The sequence below is a fragment of the Falco biarmicus genome, chromosome 2 (assembly GCF_023638135.1).
Source record: "Falco biarmicus isolate bFalBia1 chromosome 2, bFalBia1.pri, whole genome shotgun sequence".
Classification (NCBI taxonomy): Eukaryota; Metazoa; Chordata; class Aves; order Falconiformes; family Falconidae; genus Falco; species Falco biarmicus.
In genome coordinates, this window is record NC_079289.1 from 64,788,501 (window position 1) to 64,811,805 (window position 23,305).

General features: G+C 37.9%; 1 protein-coding gene across 9 annotated transcripts in view; it reads left to right on the top strand.

Moving 5' to 3' along the window:
• The window catches only part of ATP11A (ATPase phospholipid transporting 11A), a 131,799-nt gene extending 108,494 nt beyond the window's left edge, over positions 1-23,305 (top strand). Inside the window, exons 24-32 of one of the 9 annotated variants that reach the window (XM_056327860.1) lie at positions 1,526-1,653; positions 3,217-3,352; positions 3,908-3,931; positions 9,377-9,442; positions 9,738-9,841; positions 11,729-11,894; positions 19,077-19,183; positions 19,819-19,883; positions 22,259-23,305. In XM_056327860.1, the coding sequence (XP_056183835.1) occupies positions 1,526-1,653; positions 3,217-3,352; positions 3,908-3,931; positions 9,377-9,442; positions 9,738-9,841; positions 11,729-11,894; positions 19,077-19,183; positions 19,819-19,870 (783 nt within the window). In that variant the 3' untranslated portion in view covers positions 19,871-19,883; positions 22,259-23,305. Of the gene's footprint in view, positions 1-1,525; positions 1,654-3,216; positions 3,353-3,907; positions 3,932-9,376; positions 9,443-9,737; positions 9,842-11,728; positions 11,895-13,821; positions 13,911-16,619; positions 16,736-19,076 lie in introns of all 9 variants that reach the window. The other 8 variants (XR_008820098.1, XM_056327864.1, XM_056327863.1 and 5 more) reach the window with 8 other exon arrangements.

Below are 23,305 nucleotides of genomic sequence, written 5' to 3' on the forward strand. Positions count from 1 at the left end.
TAAAAATTGATCCTTTTAACATGGTGCCTGTTCAGCTAAGAAAATTTCTAGGTTAGTTTACACAGTGTAAAAAGAAGAGTATCGCTTTTGGTTCATGTGGTTTTCAGTGGCAATTGCACTTAAGTTACAGAAATCAATGAATTATCATAAAAGCAATGTTATTTTCAAAGTCAAAGAATACAGGAGACCGAAATTTGAAAATGGCAATGCAAAGTGCAATGTCTGTGGGAAATTTAGAGTCTCTCAGGTTTAAGCTTAAGTGTGGACAGAGACAATCCTGAAAGATAGGTAATTGAACTAGTTGTTCATTTTTAGCATTCAGAATGAAAATAGAAGAATAAACTAGTCTTCTCTGGCATGTACAGGTATGAATTGCAAACTTCAGACAAACAGTAGCATTCAATTAGTTGAAAAAATAAACATGGAAAGACAGAAAAAGTGAACTGCTGCTCACCAGAAAAGGGCCATCATTCAGGAGAGGATACAATATTTTTCCTCTCTGAAGTTTTGTTTATTTACTTTTCCGGCTTGCTCTTGTCTGGTTTGTGCAGAAAAGTCTGCCTCTGCTTTCTTCAGAAACAAAGGAAAGAATGACCGGATTTAGACAAAAAGAGGATTAATATTTTCAGGATTAAATTGGTCGAGAGGAGGATTTAATTGGAAGATAGTACTGTTGCTTTGAATTCGTGGAATGTCTCAAAAGAAAGCTCCAGGAGGAGTAAAAATGACAGAACTATTTTTTTTTTGGTCTGTTTTGGTTTTAATTTCAAATGACCACTGAAACCTTTGTAGATTTTTATCAAGCATTATTAGGATTTAGCTATGAAAGCATGCATTGATGAAAATTTAGGTTCCTTTCCTGTTCTTTTAAGTGCTAAATGTAATTCTAAATCAAAAAGGGATTTTTGACAGCAATTTTTACAGCATAAATGATCACCAAATAGATTTTGGGAAAAAACAACCCTTTTTATGGGGTGACATGGTAAGTCTGAGGGCTAGTTTCAATGATGATACATACATGAAAAAGTAGTTCGCAGGAAGAAGTATCAAAGACATGCTGAGGTGTGCCTTTGTACAGTTCATTGCATTACCCGCAGCTGAAGAACCTCTGTAGTACTCCCTGATCCTCCCTGCATGTCTCCATGTCATATACATGTGGAGGAGACAAAAGAGGGGTGGATGTGCCAGAGAGGCATTTCTGCCTCTACAGGAATCCGCTGTTGTTCAGTTTGGGCGGTTCAAACAACTGGAGGAGGGGGGCTGATATGTGGACCAGACTATTAAATTGATCTTCTAGTTGACATTTTGTCCTCCAGAGGGTTGGGGTACAAGTGCAGAATTGTGTCTTATATCAGTTAGCAGCTGTTCAGGGATATTTGCCTCAATTCTGAAGTGATAATAGTTTTTTTAGGGTTTTTTTTAGTTTTTTCTGAAGAAGGTGCCTCGTTCATTTTAATTCAAGTGTCATGCAGTGGATAGCGTTTTAAAATTAAAACTGGCTGATTTAGTTCTTTTCCATCTACAGACTTTATACGATACTGCGTATCTAACCCTGTACAATATCAGCTTCACTTCCCTTCCTATCCTCTTGTATGGTCTAATGGAACAACATGTCAGTGCAGACACACTCAAGAGAGAGCCTTCCCTATACAGGTAAAATGAATACATTGTGCCCCAAAGTTTGACAGTTCGGTTGTGGGATCTAGCTCTGTTATAGTGGAAGCCCTCAGGATTTCTGTGCCGCAGGGTTACGGTAGAACATCAGATACACTGCAACAGAAGGGTTGAAGACCATGTGCACAATTTGTAAACTACAACAGATACACATGTATTGTTACATGAATGTTTACATACTTCAATCCACACCATTCGTTTGCTATGTTAGTGAGAGCAAGATAGAATTACTCTTCTACCAATCAAAATATGAATCGTTTTAGTACACTGTGTCCTCGAGCCATGGGGAACAGAAATAATTTAAAAGGAGAAAACATACTGTTTCTTCTATATACATGTTTTATTCTAAAAGAAAAGAGGACTGAGTGGTAGTGCTGTATCATAGGATATGTTCTGTGTGGTGTCCAACTATGACTTCTGCATATTGCTGCCTGGCTTCTAGGCACTGAAATGGTGACTGGTTTAGATTCTTGGCCACTTGAAATACAGTTCTTACCAATTAACTGCATGTGGCTGTCTAAATGAGGAATAGTGCCCAGTTTTGATTCTTGTAGCTGCAAACACAGTACATTTCAGAGCAATAGTAGATAGTCAAAGGGAAAACATTTTTTGAGAGAGGTGATATTAGATGCCCAAAAGTTAATCAATGCAGTGATATGTTCTTACCTATGAAATTGCAAAGGAAAACAAGATATTACTGTTGAAACTGATCCCCCCATTTTTATTTTCTCTTCTATATCTTAAATGTTTTCAGTTTAGAAATGGTAATTTGGAAGACCTTTTTGGCTTTTGAAAGCTAGCAGAGGTTATTTGGTCAAAAACATTTGGGTTTTGATATCGTAACAGATACTGCTAAGCTGTTTTGGGCGATAGTGCAGTTGTCCTGGGCCAGATGAGGCTATTGTTAGCCACATACGGTTTTGCGCTGTATAGTGGTAGTCTGCAGGGAGAAATGACTTCATATGGTCAGACAGTTTTTAAAGTGCATAAAAGTGAAAATATTGATTGGTAGTAAATGCTTCTGTAATTCAGGGTTTTCATTTGACTGCGTTCTGGTTGATGTATTTTATGATATATGCCAAGTTGATATATACTCATTCTGTGGGCAAGAATTAAAGTTGTAATACTTAATTTTTTCTGTATTAAGAAAATGCATGCTAGTGAACAGTCTGATTGTTGACCAATCCCTGTATGCTTTGTGGGAAAACACTCAAGAATCCACTTTCACCTGAAGTTTCAACTCAACTGCAAAATCCTTGTTTCGCACATTCCACATAAAATTAATGTTTTGTTTTGTTAGAATATTTTGTATGAAAATACCCCATGGGAAATAAAGTCTCTAGAGACCTCTAGTGTTTCCATTTAAAATCTACGGATCATTGCATGCATAGCGAATACTGGAAAACAGACATATTTTGTATAAAGGTAGTTTTGCACGGGATCTCGTAATTGTTTTTCCTTCAAAAACCAGTATGAGTGACATGATTTGTCTAGGTTTTTTGAACATGCTGATAAAGAATGCATGTATCCTGTTTTACACAGAGATGTTGCCAAGAATGCTTTGCTGCGCTGGCGTGCATTTATTTATTGGACATTCCTAGGAGTGTTTGATGCTGTGGTATTTTTCTTTGGTGCCTATCTCTTGTATGACAACACAGTTGTGACCAGCAATGGACAGGTTAGTGCTGGATTTGATCAGTCAATCAAAGATCATATTTTTAATGTTGATTGTGCTATGAACATAGTTTTAATTGTTTTATTCAAGATTTCCAGCACAGGTGATAACTGTTTAATGTATTGTAGTGAGATAGATGGGTTGTCTGTTTAGGAAACCATGCAAATAGGATGTACGGTGTGTCAGTAAACAGAGGCATAGGACTAGATACAACTTAGGAGAAATATATATCATAAATTCCAAGTATTCCTTCAGAATTTACATAGTAACTTTTCTGTTTCATGCTTAACATGCATCTGATGAATATTTGATTAACGTATCAAAAGACTCTTGGTAGAGTAGTTACGAATGATCATAAAAGCTTAAATATAACAAGCTTTTTAATATTTTAATTGTTTTTTACATATGGCAGCTTAAAATAATCTACTTGCTTTGCAGTCACATGAATGCAAATTTTGAGAACTTTTGCATTTTATTTATTTTACCCATTGATATTTTGGTCTATTTTATTTGTGTGCTTTTTTTCTTTTTGCTACTTGCTTCTCTTCCTATCCTCAGCTAATGACAACCAGCACTCACATGGTAAGACTTATTGTGGATTTGTCATGATATCCATTTCATCTTTTACTGTTCTTTAATTAAACTGTTAAAGAGCAGTTAAATATTTCCTATAGTTATTTCAAAATATCACTTAAACCTATAGATAGAAATGCTCTTTATTGCTACTTTGTAACTTAAAATATAAAGAACTTATATGGAGTATAAGGTATATTAAGGTACATCAGGTGTGGTAGAGCCATGAACTTCAAAAATAAGTAAGCTTTTTGCTTCCTTGCATTTTGTTGTTTTGTTCTATGCTTTTCTGTAACCTACATTTTGTTGCTGACCCTCTTCGCTATAGAAAATTGATTACAATTTCTGCTATAAGTTGCTTGAATGGCTTTAGAAAAGACCCTCAAAGTGAGAGAGAAAATAAACTGTACAATATTTGTTGACTAAATGTAACATACATGTTTGCTAGAAATGCAGTATTCAAATATCATTACATACCATCTTTGTGACATCTATCAGGGAAATAAACTGCTAGTGTGTGAGAGAGCACTTGTTAGGAAGAGCTTTTCTAAGGACAGAATGAATTTCCATCAGACATAACTGTACACTGCAGCACTTCTTTTCCTGGTCTTGTTAGATGTTCAAATTCTGCGTCAGTTTGTATTTATAGTTCTCAGAATTAGACTTCTTATACTTGCACACAGTTTGTAAATGGTTTGCATTGCAAATATTATGACTGGGTTCCTTTTTGAAATTTTCCTTTAATTCTGTTGCCCACATTCAATCAAATTGTTCTTGCTAAAGCTCTAAAGCCAGACTAGTGCCTGATTTCCAAATTCTGAATGTTTACATCTACAACTAGATACCCTTGTTAATATTTGATGATAAATGTGGTGTTTGATGAGACATTCTGACTCTTGAGTGTCAGAGAGCGTTAAAAAATTCATCATTATTCAGTATGTATGCTCATGTGTATGTATAAAACTTACAGATACTGAGTTGCAATTCTATATGTAAAGGCTTGCAAATGTTACTGTTGTCAGAGATACACATGTGAGTTTATACATAACATGAATGCTAGTTGCTGTTGATGCTTATTTCCAAGCACGTAAATTATGCTCAGATAGGGAAAAAGTCAATGAAATGTTTGAAGGTTTGAAAGGTTTACCACAACATTATTATGGAACAAGGAAAAGGTAGGAAGCAGGAAAGGGGATAAAAGAGCTGAAAGTAACACTAATGATACAAGATGATTCAAGTTAGGTTCCAAACTGTTAAAATGGGTGCTGAAGCAAAAATTTTGAATTAACCTTTCCCTCCAGAAATGAACTAATCAGCATTGTTGCAAAACTAGTAAAAAGTGAAGAAAGTCAATGTCTTTCACTTAGACTGATGCCTGTGTCAGACTAAAATTTGCATACCATTAAGCTTGCTTCCAAGCATAATCCCCCCAGGGATGGTTCTCAGTATTTAGAAATTTCTTTGAAACTGTTTGCATGCTGTTGAGTGATACTGCTAGCATAATAGAAAAGTGTACTTTTAATCACTGAAATTTGCTTCATAAATGTTTGCCTGTCATTTCCTGGTAAATAAAATAAGATGCCAAAGATTTATCTCTTACTAATTGCTACTGATTTGTGATACTGCTTTGTGTGTATGGTGTTCCACTCTGGATATGACATCACGGTTGGTGGTATAAAAACATATAGTCAGAGACCAACTACATAAGGAAGGTAAGAAGAAAAGAAGGCCCCATAGAAGTAATTGCAGGTTGACAATGTGATCTTAGTTTACCCACATGAGAATATGTATTTCCTCTGTGATTTTTTTTATTTTAACTTTTGATGTGGTGTGGATTAAGTATAATTGTTAAGCTGGGTTCAGAGATAGGTAGGAGAAACTGAGTTAAAAGGAATAACAGACTGGGAAATACAAAACAGCAAGGATGAAAGGTGAGTAGAATGATGAATTGGAACATGGAAGATCAACAAATACAGTCACAGAAGAAGGAGGGGAAGTCTTGTATAGGCTGGGAGCAGAGCACAGAAAAATATTTGTTAATAAACTAGCTGTTAACAAACAGACTTACAAAAGGCTGATTCACAGCCTGAAGACATGAGTGGTATCTTGAGATATTCAATGCTGAAAAAATACATTGTGAGTTTTTGTAACTCACACCATCCCATATAGCTCTGCTTAACTTTCTCTGTGCCAAATTAGCAGCCTTACGGAGTCTGGTGACCCTGTGCTATGACCTCATTTTCTGAGCTAAAAAGCTGGGTAGGTGAAGAGTTTGGTTGCAGCCCGGTGCTTTCTAGCCTGACACACAAAGCTTTTATTGGAAGTACGGACACATCAGTTCAGTGTGCAGAAACTTAGATTGACACTAGGCTCTCTGAGAGATGCCAGATATGACATGAGAGTATTGTAAAATTTAACTGCAGAAGAAAGCCAGTAAATGGCATAATTTGAAGTTCCTGAACCAGATTCCTGTCCAGTTTAAACTGCGCTGATTTTTTTTTTCAGGGCACAGAAAATGCTGTAGTGATGGCATGACCCTATAAAATTATTGTATTACATACCAAACCAAAAGGTCAAAATGCTGAAGGTTTTCTCCACTTCATCTTGTGTTCTGTACACTCGGTCACACATTGAGTAATTTTAAAATAATGAAATGGTTATTCAGAATAATGAATCTTCTTCAGCCAGTCATTTGTTTATTTTTAAAAATCATTTTCCTTTCCCAGTTGATCAGATTATCTCAGCCTAGTTTCCTACAGATTTCTGTCTTGTGGCTGGCTGTAGTCTCCATTCAGAGTTTTTCCTGCTGCAGCACATTCATGTGGTCACTTGCCCGTGTGGATCCCCTGTCATCTGGTATTGGGTGAGCTCATACAGAATAATGTAGATGGGAAGGGACCCTGGAGGTGATCCAGTTCAATTCCCTACGTTCTTCAGGGCTAATCAAAATCAAGTTGCTCAAGGCTTTGTCTAGTCTTTTTCAAGTTTTGAATATCCCTGAGGATGGAGATTCCATAAGCTCTTTGGGCAACCTGTTGCAATGTTTTTCTGCCTTCATGGTAAAAAAAATTATCCTGATACCTAAGCAGATTTTTTCTTGTTGCTGAAGAGAGGTTTGTTCCAGTTCTTCGTCTTTGTAATTGTTTTTAAAATAATTGTGGGTAGCTACTAGGTTGTTCCTTGACCTCCCCTCCACCACAGTAAATAAGTCCTTGAACCTCTCATCACAGGACAGCTATAGACTGCTAACCACCTTGGTTGCCTGCCACTTGATCCTTTCCAATTTTTTTCACATCCCTCTTGAACTGAGGGGCCCAGAACTGGGCATGGTATTCCAGGTTCAACCTCCCTGTAGCTGGGTAGGTGGGAGTAATAACCTTTCTTTAGTGACCATGTTCCTCCCAGTACAGCTCAGTTTGCAGTTTCCCGGACGTATAGAGAGAACATAGTATAGGATTGTATTCACCCTGGAGTCCACTGTAACCCCACTGCAGCTTCCTTTGCAGCAGGGCGGTTGCTCAGCCAGTCAGTTCCAATATAATGTTGTTACTCCTCCATAGGTGTAAAACTGTGCTCTTTTCCTTGTTTGATTTATGTCTATTAGCCCACTTCTCAAATCAGTGGAGGTCTCGTCTCCCTGGATGGAAACTCTGCCATTCACTGTCAACTATTCTCTATTTTTGTATCACCTGGGAGCTTGCTCATGATGTTCTCTGTGTCACCACCAGGCCACTGACAGAGACATTCAACCATATCAGCCCCAGCATCAGTCCTTAGTGTGGTTCACTGATCAAGAGCAGCCAACCGTCAAGGACATTGACCACTAAACTTTTGAGTCCAGTGGTTCAGAAAGTTTTCAACTCAAGTAGCAGCCTGTTTGCCCAGCCCCTGCTTCCTAATCTTCCAAATGAGAATGCTGTCCAAGTCAAGTGTCAAACACCTTGTTAAATTCAAAATACATTGCATCCAGTGCTCTCCCTCCTTAACAACTCCTTAACCTGTTGCTTCCACACTGTCGGCTGCTCCTTCCCCAGCTTTGCTGTTAAATGCAAGGAGCAGGTTTTGGTCATGAAGACTAATATCCAGAGTATTGAATATTTAAGCACTTCAACACCTTCCTCTAGGTTGTCCTACCACTCCATCAGTGGACATACCTTTTCCTTTTGAAGCAAGGATACCTGTAAATATCCTTTTTGTCACCCTCAACATCCCTCACTAACCACACTAACTGGGCTCCACAGAATGGCAGAATGGCCAGGGCTGGAAGGCACCTCTGGAGATCATCCAGTCCAAGCCCCTGCTACAGCAGGGTCACCCACAGCAGGTTGCACAGAGTTGTGTCCAGGCAGGTTTTGAATGTCCCCAGAGAAGGAGGCTGCACGGCCCCTCTGGGCAGCCTGTCCCAGTGCCCTGTGTCTTTGTTCCTCTGTACCCAAGTAATGATTTTATGCTACCTGTTTGCTGCCTGCCCATATTGTCATCTGTTGTATGCTCCTATTTTGCCTTTTTGTTCATTGAGAAACATCCTGCTTGGCCAACTGCGTCTTCTGCTGAAATTCCATGTCTTCCTGTAGAAGGGAGTTCGTGAGACCTCAGCGGTTGTATCTTCCAAAATCTTTCCATTGTCTTGGGCACCCTTGTCTTTCATGGATGCAATACTCTGAATCAAACAGTGTCTTCTCCTAAAATACAGTGACCTAACTCTGTTGCTTACTTTCCCAGTGTTCCTCTGGATCCGGAACCTTGTCATCTGAAAACTGCTGCAGTCCAGGCACTCTTCTTTGACCGTACTCACCACTAGTTTTTCCCTCCATCAGCATTAATGATCATTTCTGCCCACTTAAACCAACAAAAAACCACAACAAAACCAAACACAAAAAAACCCCTGTTTTTATTTCATTATGCAGGTGGGGAGAAAATCAACCACAATTAGTATTAGTGTTTTGTCTTAGAATGTATGTAGAACATTTAGGTACTTACCTGGCTTTGATGGTTATCACATTCTTTCTTGTACTGTTACTCATCTGTGTAACATGCTGTTGAACCTCCCAAGAAACTTGGGGTACCAAGGACAGCAGAGAAGGGAGATCAGAGAAAAGATGATGTCCAAGAAGATTAATGAAAATACAGCAGTTAATTTGTGAATCTCAGTGATTCATTAACTGTGCTACACTTGATTTTTGTTAAGTAACATACCTGTGATCTTCAGCTTGAGTGCATTGATTGTGGTTTTTTCCTGTCTGAAAATGAAATCTGAGGTGTGTACACCCAAGGGCAAGAAACCAAAACACTTTGCACTGGATAGAATGGGTAGAATGATGTAAGAATTCAGTAGTTTTGCTTAAGTGTCAGTTCCTGATACAAAGCAATATATAGCTTTAAGAGGTTATTCTGGACAATTCACCAAAGTATTGGGCAATATTACCTGTAACTGCTTTGGACCATTTTTTATAGATGTTTGGAAACTGGACCTTTGGAACACTGGTGTTTACTGTGCTCGTATTCACGGTTACCTTGAAGGTAAGTTATTCTGTGTATTATCCATTGAAACTTTCTTAGAGCTTGTCTTCTAGTTGCTGCTTACTTATATTAGTTTCCCTCTACAACCACACATTGTCATATTAGTTTATATACAGATTTTGCTATTTGTGCCTTCTTAACTTTCCTCAAAATTGAAAAACTTTTTTTTTTAGCTAATTCTGTGCAGAATCCTTCCCTTTTTTCAAAGGATGTCATTTTATTTCATTTCCTGCTGAGTGTTCTGTTGCTTCTAGATAGTAATAACACCATATAATCTCATTTGGTTTTTTTTCAGCTTGCACTAGATACTCACTATTGGACATGGATAAATCACTTCATGATCTGGGGATCGCTGGTATTCTACATTATCTTTTCTCTGCTCTGGGGAGGAATTATTTGGTATGAACCCTAATCTAAATCTCATTGCAAAAGTTGTTTCAGAAACAAAGTTATTACGTATTTCACCTTTTTGTTGCAAACAGAATTAAATTTAGCTTTTATATACTGCAGAACTCCCAATAGCAATCACATTTTAAACACATCAGTAATGGTAATTAGAGAATGCTCAGCTCTTCTTTCACTGACTGTCTGCTAAAATACTCTTAAAGAAGAGTATGAGGAGAAGAATATCAGACTTCAGGCTGCTACTGGGGCTACTCAGTAGTGTCAGTGGAAAGCAGTGCAAAGGTTGGTCTAAGGAGCTGAGGCTGCATATCTGAGGCAAAATGTCATGGAGTGGGTCACATCTATGCAGCCTGGGGCCAGTCACCCGCCTCCTGGGCTTGTCTTGGAGGGAGCTAGCTGTAGCAGTGTAAACTAGAGACAGGGAGTGGAACTCACATTGAAGCTGTGTGGATGACCAGGAGTCCTTGTGTTTGAGCTCATTATTTGTCCCCTTGTTTAGCAAAGTAGATTTACTGTATGAGCAATGTCGGAGCACCTACTTGTTCTACTGTTGGTAACAAGCTTTTTAAGAATTAGTAAACTCTTGTATGTAGCTGATTGAAAGTGGTTGGTTTGCCTTATTTTTTTTTTTTAATCTATTAAAAAATTCCGTTTACTTGAAAGAGAAATGTTCGGGAAGGAGATAGAGTTGAAACAAATTCAAGTTCTTACTATGCCTGATAGCCATCAGGAACTTAATTTGCATTTCTCACCTGTAGAGTGCCAAGTTACAAGGTTACCTTTTCTGACTTCTGCTGGAGCTGTTCTGCTTTGTAGATATAAGTAAACATTTTAGGGGACCAGAGAGAAAGCAGAGGTTAACTGTTGCATGGTGATTAAGGTGCCATCTAATTTGGAGCAAGGATTTGTATTTCAATGTGTCCTTTGCAAATGAGTAACCACCTGTCAACTCCTTGGATATTCAGTAGCCTCTTTGTTTCATTTTGTTGTTGATTTTGGGTTTTTTTTTTCCCCCATTAAGATCAGATCTCAGTTTCTTCAGCTTCAGAATGAAAACAGTTTGCAAAAACGAATTCTCCTGATAATGTTTTCCAGCCAGCCTTGCTGTGTATTAGAGATGTGACTATTTACATGTAGCAATGTAGTTTAACGTGGCCACCTTTTTAGAATGCAAAGATTCTGTCAAATTTTGGAAACTAGCAGGAAACAGCCCTACTGGTAGGAGGCCTTTATACTGCAGTGTTGCTGCAAAGTGTGCTTTGGTCTTTGCGCTCAGTAAATTCGGCCTCCGGTTCCCGTTACTGTACAGTGATGGCATTTTAATGACCACACAGCTGCCATGGAGGTACAGGGAGACACAAAAGTGAAGGTAGTGACAGTGGGGGCACATACCATCGTGGTGAACAGGTTAGGGAGCATAACATGACACCATGAGAGATGCTTTGGGGAGCTTGAGAGTTATGAAGAAAGGTGTGGTCAACAAGCCTTACCCTGAGGATACAGGCAAACGAGTGTGCGTTGGGAAAGAGGAGGGAAGTGATGGGTGGAACACTGAGAAGAAAGGTGGAAAATATCTGAGGCAAGATAAGGAGTAGATGGAAGAGCATAAACAGAATACAAATGTGACTTAGTTTGTCTTTGCAAGGGAGAGGCAGCATGGGAGAGAGGACAACATGGTATTTCCTGCAGCCTGGAAGTCAAGAGGAAGATAGTTATCTTAGCCAGTGCGTGTTTAGATCTCCTGAGAAAACTGGGATGGGTGAACTCCTGCAAACTGGGAAGCTGACCCTGAAATATTTCATCACTGTCATAACTTTTGTATTTAACGTTGCCAGTCTCGCGTATTGAAGTGTAATATCTATTTAATCTTTTTCCTGCCAGGCCTTTTCTCAATTATCAGAGGATGTATTATGTGTTCATGCAAATGCTGTCTAGTGGTCCTGCGTGGCTGGGTATAATTCTGCTCATAACTGTCAGCCTTCTTCCAGATGTTCTCAAGAAGGTCTTATGCAGACAGTTGTGGCCTACAGCAACAGAAAGAATCCAGGTAAAAATATTTTTCATTGTGAAGCTAGTCTTTTGTATCACAACTCTCTAATAATTAGACCTCTTTCAAGATTAGAGACAAGATTAGAACAGAGGTTCCCCATCTGTGGTGTTGTGGTTTAACCACTGAAGCCAGTACAGGTGTATATCACTCCCTGGTTGTACACCAGCCCCTTCTGAGCAGTACAGTAAAACATGCTGCCAGGTGGTATTTACCTGAGTCCTGGGGCAAACCCTGCGCCTCTGGACCAGCAACCACCAGGAAATCAGCTGGTGAGGATGGTGGGAGGCAGGTACATGGCTCAACATGATTTCTGATTTGAGGAGATAAAGGCAAGGGGACTGGGAACTCCGTGAGGATGGATCGGATGCACTTCCATCGGTCTGGACAGCAAGTGTGCCTGCTCTTCTGGAGTATTCAGAGGCACTGCCCACACCCCTGAATTGAAGTAATTATCTTTCACACCAAGTCATTTTACTGCCTAAATGTAACTCTAACGTGGACATTTTAGCATTTACCGTGCAAGCTGAGCATACTTATCTGAAATGGAAAACCGCTAAAATAAGATAAGTTCAAAATAAAACTAATAGGAAGGGAGCGTGTGATTTTATTGAAATCCCCTTTAACGTAGGGCTTTGCACAAGCAGTTGCAATCCCATACCAAGGGACTCTACAACTGCATGTGTGTTGAACAAATCTAGAATTTATACGCTTAAAATAAATGTGATGAATATATAGTAAGTTGGTAAGGAATATATAGTAAACTCATGCCAACATTTATATTGCATGATCTGTGCCATATGATACTTTCTTAGCACACTACTTTTTACTGATGCTGTGCCTGTTACAAAAACACATGTATTAAAACTTATTCACATTCTAGTAATCATTTTTCCCTCTTTTTATATTTCAACTTACATTTTGCCTGTTCTGATACACTATTTCACTTAAATGTGCCTTGCTGTGCCAGTGGGAAGAGTACTAGTCTCCTTTCTTCTGATCAGCCCAAAAGGAGAAGCTGCTGTGTAAATACAGGCTTGCCCTGCCGAGGCTGCAAGGGAAGCCAGGAGCTGTGGGAAGCATGGTACTATTCGGGGGCCATCAGACCAGCCTCAACAGAAAATGTTACCTGTATTTTTGACCCCAACAAACTTTCATATATTGTATATGTTAGAAGGTGAAGGACAGTAGAGGTGTCGCACCTAAAACTTAATGCTACTGCCCTTGCCCTTTTCAGCCCATCAACTACCACTGGTAGGTTAAAGTAATGAGTTTACCAGCAACTGTGTGGGTAGGGATTAGTTAGCGTTTTGATGTTTGAGAAGATACTTTGCATTAAGAGGAAAGGAATAAAGGAACTTCACTTCCAATGAAAGTAAAATTTCCATACCCCTTGCCATTGCTTTGGACATTTGTACCTTGAATGTATAGTTGTGAAAATGCCCACTTCAGGAGGACAGAAAAGAATAAAGAATAACAGAAAAGCATTGCCAGGCAGATCAGTATTTAGTGGTTTTCTATTTTGATGTCTTTAATGGATATCTCTTTGCCATGTATGCTACTTGAGGAAGAAGTTGATCTTGGTATAGGTTCTGCACGTTTAATTTAGAAGTCTAAAGAGAGGGAATGAGGATGGGTTAATGCAAGAAACAAGCTAGCAATAGAAAGCATTTCTTACAGACATTGTATATTAGTGCTGGAAAATGAATCAATTGCAAAGCAGACTGTGGGCTTAACATTGGCAGTATTCATTTTTTAATGTTTCGTAGAAAATCTTTGACTTTTAACCAGATATATCCCTTGTGTTTCTTCTTTCCTCTCTCTGTTTCTTCCTGTCTTCCAATCTGCTTTGTCTAAATTACTGCTACCTTGCTTTAAACATAAATGATGTGCACGGTTACCTCGTACAATCTCCTGGGGAAATCAGACTAAACATCAGTGCCTTTCTGTTGAGCAGTCCACCATCTTTATGCTTTCTCAGACTTCAAGCAGTCTAAGTTTCTAATGGAACAAAAGGTGACTTTTTTCCTGCCTTTCTGCATGCTTGGCCGTTTCATTCAAAGGACAGTGTAAAGTTTATCATCAGAAGTTATTTACCGTACTCATTATCTCCATATCTGATTCACATCAACTCATATTTTGAAGAATACTTTTTAGCGTAGTTTTTTCCTTCTTCTGTTTGTTTATCTCAAAGAGTCTATGAATCATTGTCAGAATCCATCACTATCACTACCATTTTTGTTGCTGTTGTTACTGTATTTTACATAATGTTTCTGCCTCAAGAATCTAGGATTCTTAGATACCCATTTTAGTCATTGGTCTCTGTAGGTGAATGCATGTCATGTTTGCATTGTACCCGAGTCAATTGAATAGCTGTCACACAAAGAAGTGATAATTCTGATTATGCTGATGTTAACTAGCATCATACAGAAAATGTGGTACTGGAAACCATTTAAGTGGTCTTTAGAATTCATTAATGTATTTGCTCTGCTGTGATAAAAGAAAATGCAACTTTTTATTAATATATTATTTCCAGCACGCATTTTGAAACTGAGCTTTCCTTATTCCATTTTATGACATTCTGTGCTCTTTCTAGCACAAAAACAGCTCAAGATCCAGAAATATATGGCATTTGATAAAATACAAATGTAGAAGAAATGCTAGTAAATCTTGGCTTCCCTACAGTCTGCAAGAAAATTATTTTTTGCTGAATACTAGGAGACTGTTGGTTTCCATTGCACATTTTATATCTTTGTTTCTTTACTGGTTAAGATAAAAAATACATTTCCTTCTTCTTTCCCCCTTCAAAAATGTATAGTCAATAAAATTGGCTGTAATTACATAGGTGACAGGGAAAATACACAGTTTTTTCACTATTGAAAATTCTGGCTAAAATTGGCTCTTAAGTGCCTTAGGGTTGGTTTGAGCTGACCTTTTAAACAATTCTTTTTAAACTTACTGCATTCTTATAAGCTATATTGCTTTATTTGTAATAAAAGGGCTTCTGGAACAGTTAAAGAGATTAACGCATGACTAGCCGCCACCTCCCAGGTTACTATATCAGTTCTCCTCAGGCAGTAAGATCACATAAAGCCTTTGAAGCTATTTGGATGCCTTTCAAGTTTTCAATTATTTGCAAGTCATTCCAGTCTCTGGTGGATGATCGTTTACCATCATTACCATTCAGAGGTTTTTAAACATTCCAGATTTAGCTCTGGGGGTTTTTGAGCTTTTTAGTGACAGATATATATGCACACACAAACACATACGTGTGTATACACATACGTATATGTACATACAAGTACATGTATATATATGTGCATGTATATTTTTATATATACATATATGTGCATACACACAAGTATGAACTGTTGTCTTTCTTGGGCTAAAACATGAATTCTGAACATGAATTCTGCAAAAGCTTTGGAGGAATCTGTTGCCTTTTGGTAATTTTAGTCAAAAATCTGCTCGTTTCTTATACATGTAGTCCCAGTGACTCTGCGGCTCAATGAAACAAACTGAATTTTGTGCTTTCGCTGGAAATTGTGCAGCTGTGAGGTTTCTTTCAACCTTTACCTTTAAAAAGCAGTAGGGTATTTATTTTAATGTGTCCAATCTACATTAATTGATTAGATTTCCTTTTTTCAAATTCTTGTTTCATTAATAACAGAAGCTCAGCAGCTCTGTTAGGGAAAATATAAATTCACTTTAAATTATCCTTTTTTCCTTTTTATAATTGTCACTTCAATTGACAGGGTTTCAGCAATCCCAAGCATTTTGTGGCTGAAATACCAGGTGTTTAGATTCTGAGCTGTAAATAACTTCTGTGCTTTCATCCCTTTATAAGAAACATTTTTCTCTTCGCTTCTGATGGATGTTTTTTTTACTTCACTTTCACTTCAGCCACAAGATTGGCCCATCAGCCTCCTTACGAGATCTCTACGCTTTGCTGCGCTTGGGGAAACCCAGACTGGTACTTTTTGCCTGGGGAAGCCTCTCTGGGGATCCATCATTCTTCTGTTCCTCAATGGGCTTAGCTGCTGTTGAACAACTGCACGGGGCTCTTAGAAAACTGGTCACCAGCAAACTGTTGCCTTTGTCATGTGTCAGGCTCCTCTTCTATGGAAAACAAAGAAATGGATCTTGCTGTTGCAATATTTGAATCCCATGGAAGAAGTTGCCTTGGTAACTTCCCTGCCCTCTCTCCCCAGGGTGTAATGACTAAGCTGTAAGTCAGCCTTCGTTAGCGCTGGCCCCATCACCCTTCAGTGTGTAGCACCCCCTTCAGTGGGCCAGTTGTTCTGGGGAGCAGCGAAGCGGGATGTCCGCTCCTTAATTTGGAATCGATTTGGCCTCATTGTATCCCGGGGACCTCTCCCATTGAGTACAGGTTGTTGTCAGAGGGGCAGGACACAAAGCCCATGGTGCTTAGTCATGGTACAGTTAAGTGCTTTTGAGAGTAATTAAGTATTTTTACTTAAAAACAGAGTTTGAAATGGAATTAAAAACATCCTCAGGGTGGCTCAAAGGGTTAATTAGCCTCAGGATCAAGAAGTAGAAACCTTGTTTTACACCAGACAACCTTTCCATTTTAAATCTATCAGAAAATCTGTCACTTTCACAGGAATTTGCTTACAGTAGTGCATTTGTACTAAATGGTACAATTCATTCACATTTCCCTCTTCTATTCAGCAAGAGTCTCACTGTTTTTCCTCATCCTTGCAGAAGAGTATGAGACATAAAACAGCCCTAAATGCACTGGCGAACAGCGATGGGCCACTTCTTGAAGGAAATCTTTCAGCTTCCGAGCCATAATTAGATCAAAGCTAGGTAACAGTACTGTACGTGTTGCCAGTTTGGATTAATTTCTATTGGTGAACTGTGCTATTTACAAATCAACTGTTTCCTCCAGAGTTTTTGATGTACTTTTTCAATATTGATACAAAATCATTATGTTTTACTTGGAGAGCCTAGTTTTTGCAAGAGATGTTCCATGCCACAGGTAAGATTTTTTTTCTCAGACACTTCCTCACGTAAGGCAAAACAATGAAACAATATACCCTTATTAAAGATCTAAAAATAGATTGTGTTACATATAGGTGTGGTGTGACATTTGTTCTGTAAGAACTGCAGTTGTCATTGCAGTGTACTCACATTACACCATAGTGTAGAATACATAAAGTCAAAGTGATTCTCACACCCAAACAGTTTATCCATCATCTCTCATACTCTTGAATACATATATAGACCAAATGCAAGTGGCAGAACAAGAAGATAACCAGACAAAGGAAGTGAGTTACTTGTGAATAGGATCTTGGGTCAGGAGACAGGGGCTCTATACCTGATGGTACCTACCACAGTAATGTGTTCTGCATAGACCAGCCCGTTGCTGCATCACTGCCTGGGATGAAAAGCATGGCAGTCTTGCCAAACACCCCAGACAGCAGCATGAGTGGTGAGCTCCTAAGTCCTCCAAACGTTAGGGCAGCAGAATGAAGTTCTCCGCTTTACTTCATCTTCTTGCCACACCACTGATCACATCAACAACTATAAGAAGGTCCACTTTTTACTCGGATACATTCCCACCTGGATGCTGTATCTGCTCCAGCCCCTTCATGCTCTCCTGACCACAAAAGCAGCACACAAGGAATCAAGTGAAGGTGCAAAGTACCAATATGTGAAGAGGACAAATGCAGTGTAATGGGCTCTAAGGTTTGAAGGAGGTTGAGGGGTGCTTTTGATTTAATGACTACTAGACAAGTATTAGTAGAAACCCCCAGCTTTCTTGAGTAGCTTCAGGCACGGCAGATTGAAAACACTTGCCTTGGAGCTATGTGTAGAAAAAGCGTGATTTTTAGAAATACATATGGTAACTAAAATGCTTCACTTTCTAGCTGGAAGACTAGGAAAAGTAGTTACTGTACAGTGTATGACTACTCCCTCTGACATTTCCAAAACAAAGTCTCTCTGTTGCTTCATTATCTATATTTTTCTGTATTAATGGTGGTATTTGGTCTATATATGTATTTAAAAGAACACAGGCCTCACTGTTCGTGAGCAGTTCGGTATAGTTTGACTTTTCCAAGAGTATCCATTGAAAAGAGCTTTCTGATTGCTCACGGTTATGGAAGAATAGTGTCTTAAGCGTGTGGTTGGCATTAGAAGTGTAGTATTAAATGTCAGCCAGACTTCTATAAGCTATATCATTAATATTTATTTTGTGATTTTGTTCCCTTTGCTACTGTTTTGCGGTTAACAGAGAAGGAGAAAGGGGGCGATGAAGCACAGAGGATCAGCTGGCTTATATCTCGTTCATGGAGAGAGTGATTGATAACATTGATTTGAATCACACTTACAATGCATTTATATCTTAAATACTGTCACATAACCTCCATACCTCTATACCTGGAAATGATATGTACATTTAGTGAGAAGAATTAGATAAACTCATCGGGAAAGGTGCTGTGCTGATTTTCTGTTAGTTTGTGCACATGTTCCAGGGTCTTCTCATGCAGTTGTGGTGTTAACTGTAGTTGTGAGTAATTCCTGAGTGGAAGTGCTGATTCTGCGAGAGTGGACTGATTATGTGGTACAGATAAATTTTGAGGGACAATTAGGCCAAGATAGTATTGTGATGTGTAGTATAAATTGCCTGTATAGATGCAACATGTAACCTAAGCAAGTCCAAAATCAATGCAAAAACGAGTGCATTAAACCCCCAGTACTTTCATCTATCAGCACAACCCTCTCTTTGGAAGTACAGGGCAAAGTACTTGAATCTGTCCTGCCTTAAAATTCCCCATAAGAAGTCTTGACTAAAGAAGTTCAGAGATAAAAAGATGTACCAAGAGAGATGGCAAAATGAAAGATAAACAATCTGTAACAATTCAACTTGAAATCAGTCCTCTGCGTCTTCATCTGTTCTCTAAAGAGGCCATTATCAGGTGTAGAGATTTTATGTAAAATTATGCCTGATTCTGTAGGCCTTAATGTAAAAATAATCATGTTGAAAGTGATTGATTGCTCAACAACATGAAGGGTTATACCTTTGCATGAAACAAATAGCCTGAGTGGTGATCCAGTGAAAAAGCACAGTGGCCCTGTGAAAGAGTGTAATTGTAGACTTTTAGCTCTGAGATCATCTTATTTACTGTGTGTTTGGGTTTTTTTTCCCTTTAACAGAATGCATCGAGGCACTGTCAGGAGCACATCTCGGAATTCACACCTCTTGCCTGTCTGAAAAGCCCAAGATACAGGAGCAGCGACTGCAGCAATTCCCCAGCAAGAAGGTCTAATTCTCATTCTAAAAAAATGATGTTTACGCACTGGAAAGGCGTTGATTATTCAGTACTTCCATCTGTCTTTGGTTATTCAAATAAGCATTGCCGTCCCAGTGCAGGCTACCGCTACAGTGGGTCAGGTTTGGAAACATCTGTATGACAGAACACCAAGTCAAGCCTTTAAAAACTGTATTTTGTTTATTTCTTTTTTCAGGAAACAAACATGTCACAAATATATTAAACTATATGTGGCTTTTGCTGTCTGAGGTAGTGTTCAGACAAACAGGATCAAGAGCTAGAAGTATGAACCCTTCCAGGAAAATAGGCCTCTTTTTATGTTTTGAACTACTGGAGCAATGATCAATCTGCACAGTCTGGTACTGTGAGACTGGTAGCACTAAAAATTCTCTCCATCCTGTGTCAAGACTTCTGTGCATTTACTGCTTCTGTCATCTTTAGTAATTTTCTTTGTTACTTGAAGTGTATAGTTTCAGTCAGTGACCTACATTTTGAGATCAACAGTTTTAATTTTCAGCCAGAAGCAATGACCTCAGTTATCTCCCATGAAAGTCTCCTAAAGCGTATTTAACAAGTGCTGTTTCTGATTTTCCTCTGTCGTTTTTCTTTCTTTGGTCTTTCTGTAGAACAAACTGGTGTTTCCTCTGTGCAAATCTGCTTTCAAGAAACACTCTCTAATGTTCACTTCCTTGTAAGTGGCCAAATCAGGGCTGTGTCTGGTTTTCAGTTAGTTTTCCCCCATAGAAAGATAGGCAAAGCAATCCTTGTGTAGAGTATATACACACTTTATGAAGTCAAGTTGGCTGTTAAATAGGTAAATATCATCAATGTTGATATCTGCTCTAGAAACGAATGCCTAAAAGGTCTTTGTGAATTTGTCAAAGGTGGAGATTACCCGGTGTTCCCGCTTCTATCCCCATGATTGTAAAATATGCATAGCAGAAAGTATTATATATTAAGCCTTTTTAGACACATTTTTTTCCTTAAAAAAAGAAAGGCTGTTTTTCCAAGTAATCATCTTTTACTATCGGGGTTCATCCTCTGAATTTTGATATTTTTTTTTGTTGTTGTTGTTGTGTGTATGGTTAAATCCTGGCTAATTGGCTTGGTAGATGTATTACAAAGCACGCAACTGTTAACTTTGGTAAGCAAACCACGAGGTGGCACACGGCTGTTTACTAACAGTTGAGCTGTGGTTGTGATACAGAAAGTAGTTTGACTGCAAGGATTCTGTCTGAATTACTTTAAGAATGACAGCCAACTTGCACTTCTGTTTTCTCTGCTACATTTATGTTACCTTGCACTAATTCAAGTATTAGCTCTGTCCTTGTCTTGTTTCTTTAGTCCAGTGTTTTATTTCGGGGTGCAAAAATATCTGAAGGAGTAATCTGATTTCAACCAATTTCAGCCTGGTGGTTAGAACTGGTTAATAACCATAGTCATTAAATACCTCTGGGAGGACATTAGCTAAAAAGTTATTTCAATGTGAAAACAAATTATTTGGAGTCCGATCTGCAGACTCTATTGGAAGACCTGGCCAAGATATAGTTAGTTGTCGTTTGAATGGACTAGGGTGGCAGAGAAAAATTATTTCCCGTTTTGTGTTTAAAAAAACCAACAGAGGTAAAACAGTTTACTTAGCAATTTACTTTTCAATAAAAAAGAATGCACTTACTAGGAAACGTCCCTCACAATAGTTCGAGTGATCTTCACATTAAACAAACAGTGAACTATTGTTAAAATGCCCTGGGACAAGTAGATGATAAAGTGAGTTGTGAAATTTTCAGTATACCAAAGATAAAAGAATTTTTAAAAGTCTAATGATGAGCACCACAGATGAAGGTATTTTTACCATTTAACATGTAGCACTTTTAAGTTTCAAAGAATGTCCTCTTAGCAGTAACATTTTGAAATACATACATATGTGTGTGGGTGTGTGTACATATACTTGCCATTGCAGACTTGAATGTTGGTCAGTTAGAACTGTCCCCTACATAAAACACTGGTGTATATATTTTTAAAAAGTTAATATGGGTATAAATTTTATACCAGTAGCAGTGACAAATTTCTTGTGTGTAGTTAACAAATTATTTGTAATGTATTTTTTAGAAATCTTAAAATTGCCTTTGCACTGAAATATTTTTCATACTGTAGCTATTTATAAATCTGTTTTACGCATACATTTGTTAACACACCATTTCTATTTTTTTTAAGTATATGTTTTGAAGGCTTTTTTTATACCTATGAGTTTTGGCCACTTAAATTTAGCTTAGAGTGGAGTTGTGGCTGAATGTTAAAATTCTAATGAATGTCAAATAAGAAATATAGGTCTATTGCTCTGTCAGTCTCACCCAAACTATTAATGTTTCATTGGTATTTGTGATCGTGGCGATTAGAGCACTGTACTTCCAGTGCTATACTATTACTGCAAGCTTTTTTACTCTGTAAAGCCTCCTGCTTTTTTACTTTTCTGAGTTCCATCTTTTAGCCTTAAATAAGGAGATTTTTTGCTTGATGTTTTTGAAAATGCTGCATTCCTGTTCTGCCTACTAACAAAGCAGCTCATTGCAAACTTCATGTAGCCCTGCACTTAGAAATTATTCATGATGTTATTCAGGCTGAAACACCTGCTTGGGAAATTTTAGTTGAGCATGTCATTTTTTGGAGGAGAAAGAATGCTTGAATTCAAGTGGAAGTTTCTGCTTTGGTTTAGCAATACTTTTACCTTTAAAAGTTGGTAGTTTGTTTGTTAAAGTAGAATGTTTAATGGCAAAAATGTAAAACCAACTCAAATGTGCTTGATGTGCTTTTGCTTTGGTCCCTGTTACTGTTGCCTTGCAAACCTAGTCCACTGCAGCAGGCGTTAACTTGGAGTTTCATTCTAAGTGGATCAGCCAATACAAAGATGAAACAGTAGAAGTTAGATCAAAATGCATTAGGATGTTTTATTATGGATGGGACACTGAAAGGAGACAGATTTTTATGTATTAAAAAAAAAAAGAATTAAAGAGGAAAAATATAAAAATCTATGTAACTTCCTAACTTGCCTTGTTTAAACTGTTGCAGCTTTAACAGCATAGTGTCTCCATAACTGCTTCTATAAATGTCTTGAAACTGGTAAGCGCTAACCAAATGTATGTGAAGACTTACTTAGAAAGTATTTCAAGCTTTTCGGCCACTGAAGTTCATATATTCCTGCAGTGGCTTGTGGCGAAAGTTCTTTTTTGTTTTACCATGTACAATAATTGTTTGTTCAGCCACTTAATATAAAAGCTTACAGTTTACTTTCTCGCTTGCATTAGCCTGTTTGTCTTGACCCAACTGGCTTGCAAATGTAAAAAGAGAAACATAGCTTAACTGAGCAACAGCGCTACTTTTCTTTTGGAAGCCAGTGGGATCATTGTGCTCATGCTACTGTTTCTGTTAAAAAAAGCTTTAATGGAAATTTGTGAAAGTATTACGAAAGTGAAAAAGCGCGTGATTCTACTTTGCAGAATAACCTAAAAATCAATTTATATAGCTTTAATTTTTTACCTTATGAAAATTCACAGAATTTCAATCTGTTTTGTCTCTGACACAAATTCTGTGCTATGTATGCATTGCATTTAAAATGTCCTTTCATGATCTAATGTAAAGTAGAATCTGCGAAAGTTGCTGTATGGGGGCTGGGGGGTAGTTATCTGTGCATTAAACATTAAAGATGTCTGTAGTCATCAGCACCAAATTCTGACACTTATTTTTAATTGTACAAATATAGGTGCATTTATTTGAAAATAAATCAGCCTTCAAATCGAATGTTTAGATTATCCTATACCACTTCATTTATTTGATTTGAAGAGTCAGTGTGTGAATGCATTACTGTAAAGTTTCTTTTCAGTGCTATTTTTAACTTTTATTTCTGTAGATAACCAAATATAACTTGTTTATATTCAGTCACATTTTGGATCCTTATGTAGAATATATAAGCAGGAGACATGAATCTGCTTGCAATAAATATAAACATCCAAGACCAGTTTAAGTTTGCTCACGAGTAATTAAAATAATTCTAGTATGAATATGAGATGATTTCATATTAGTCTGTAATAAAATGTAAGTAGATAACAGAAAATTCAA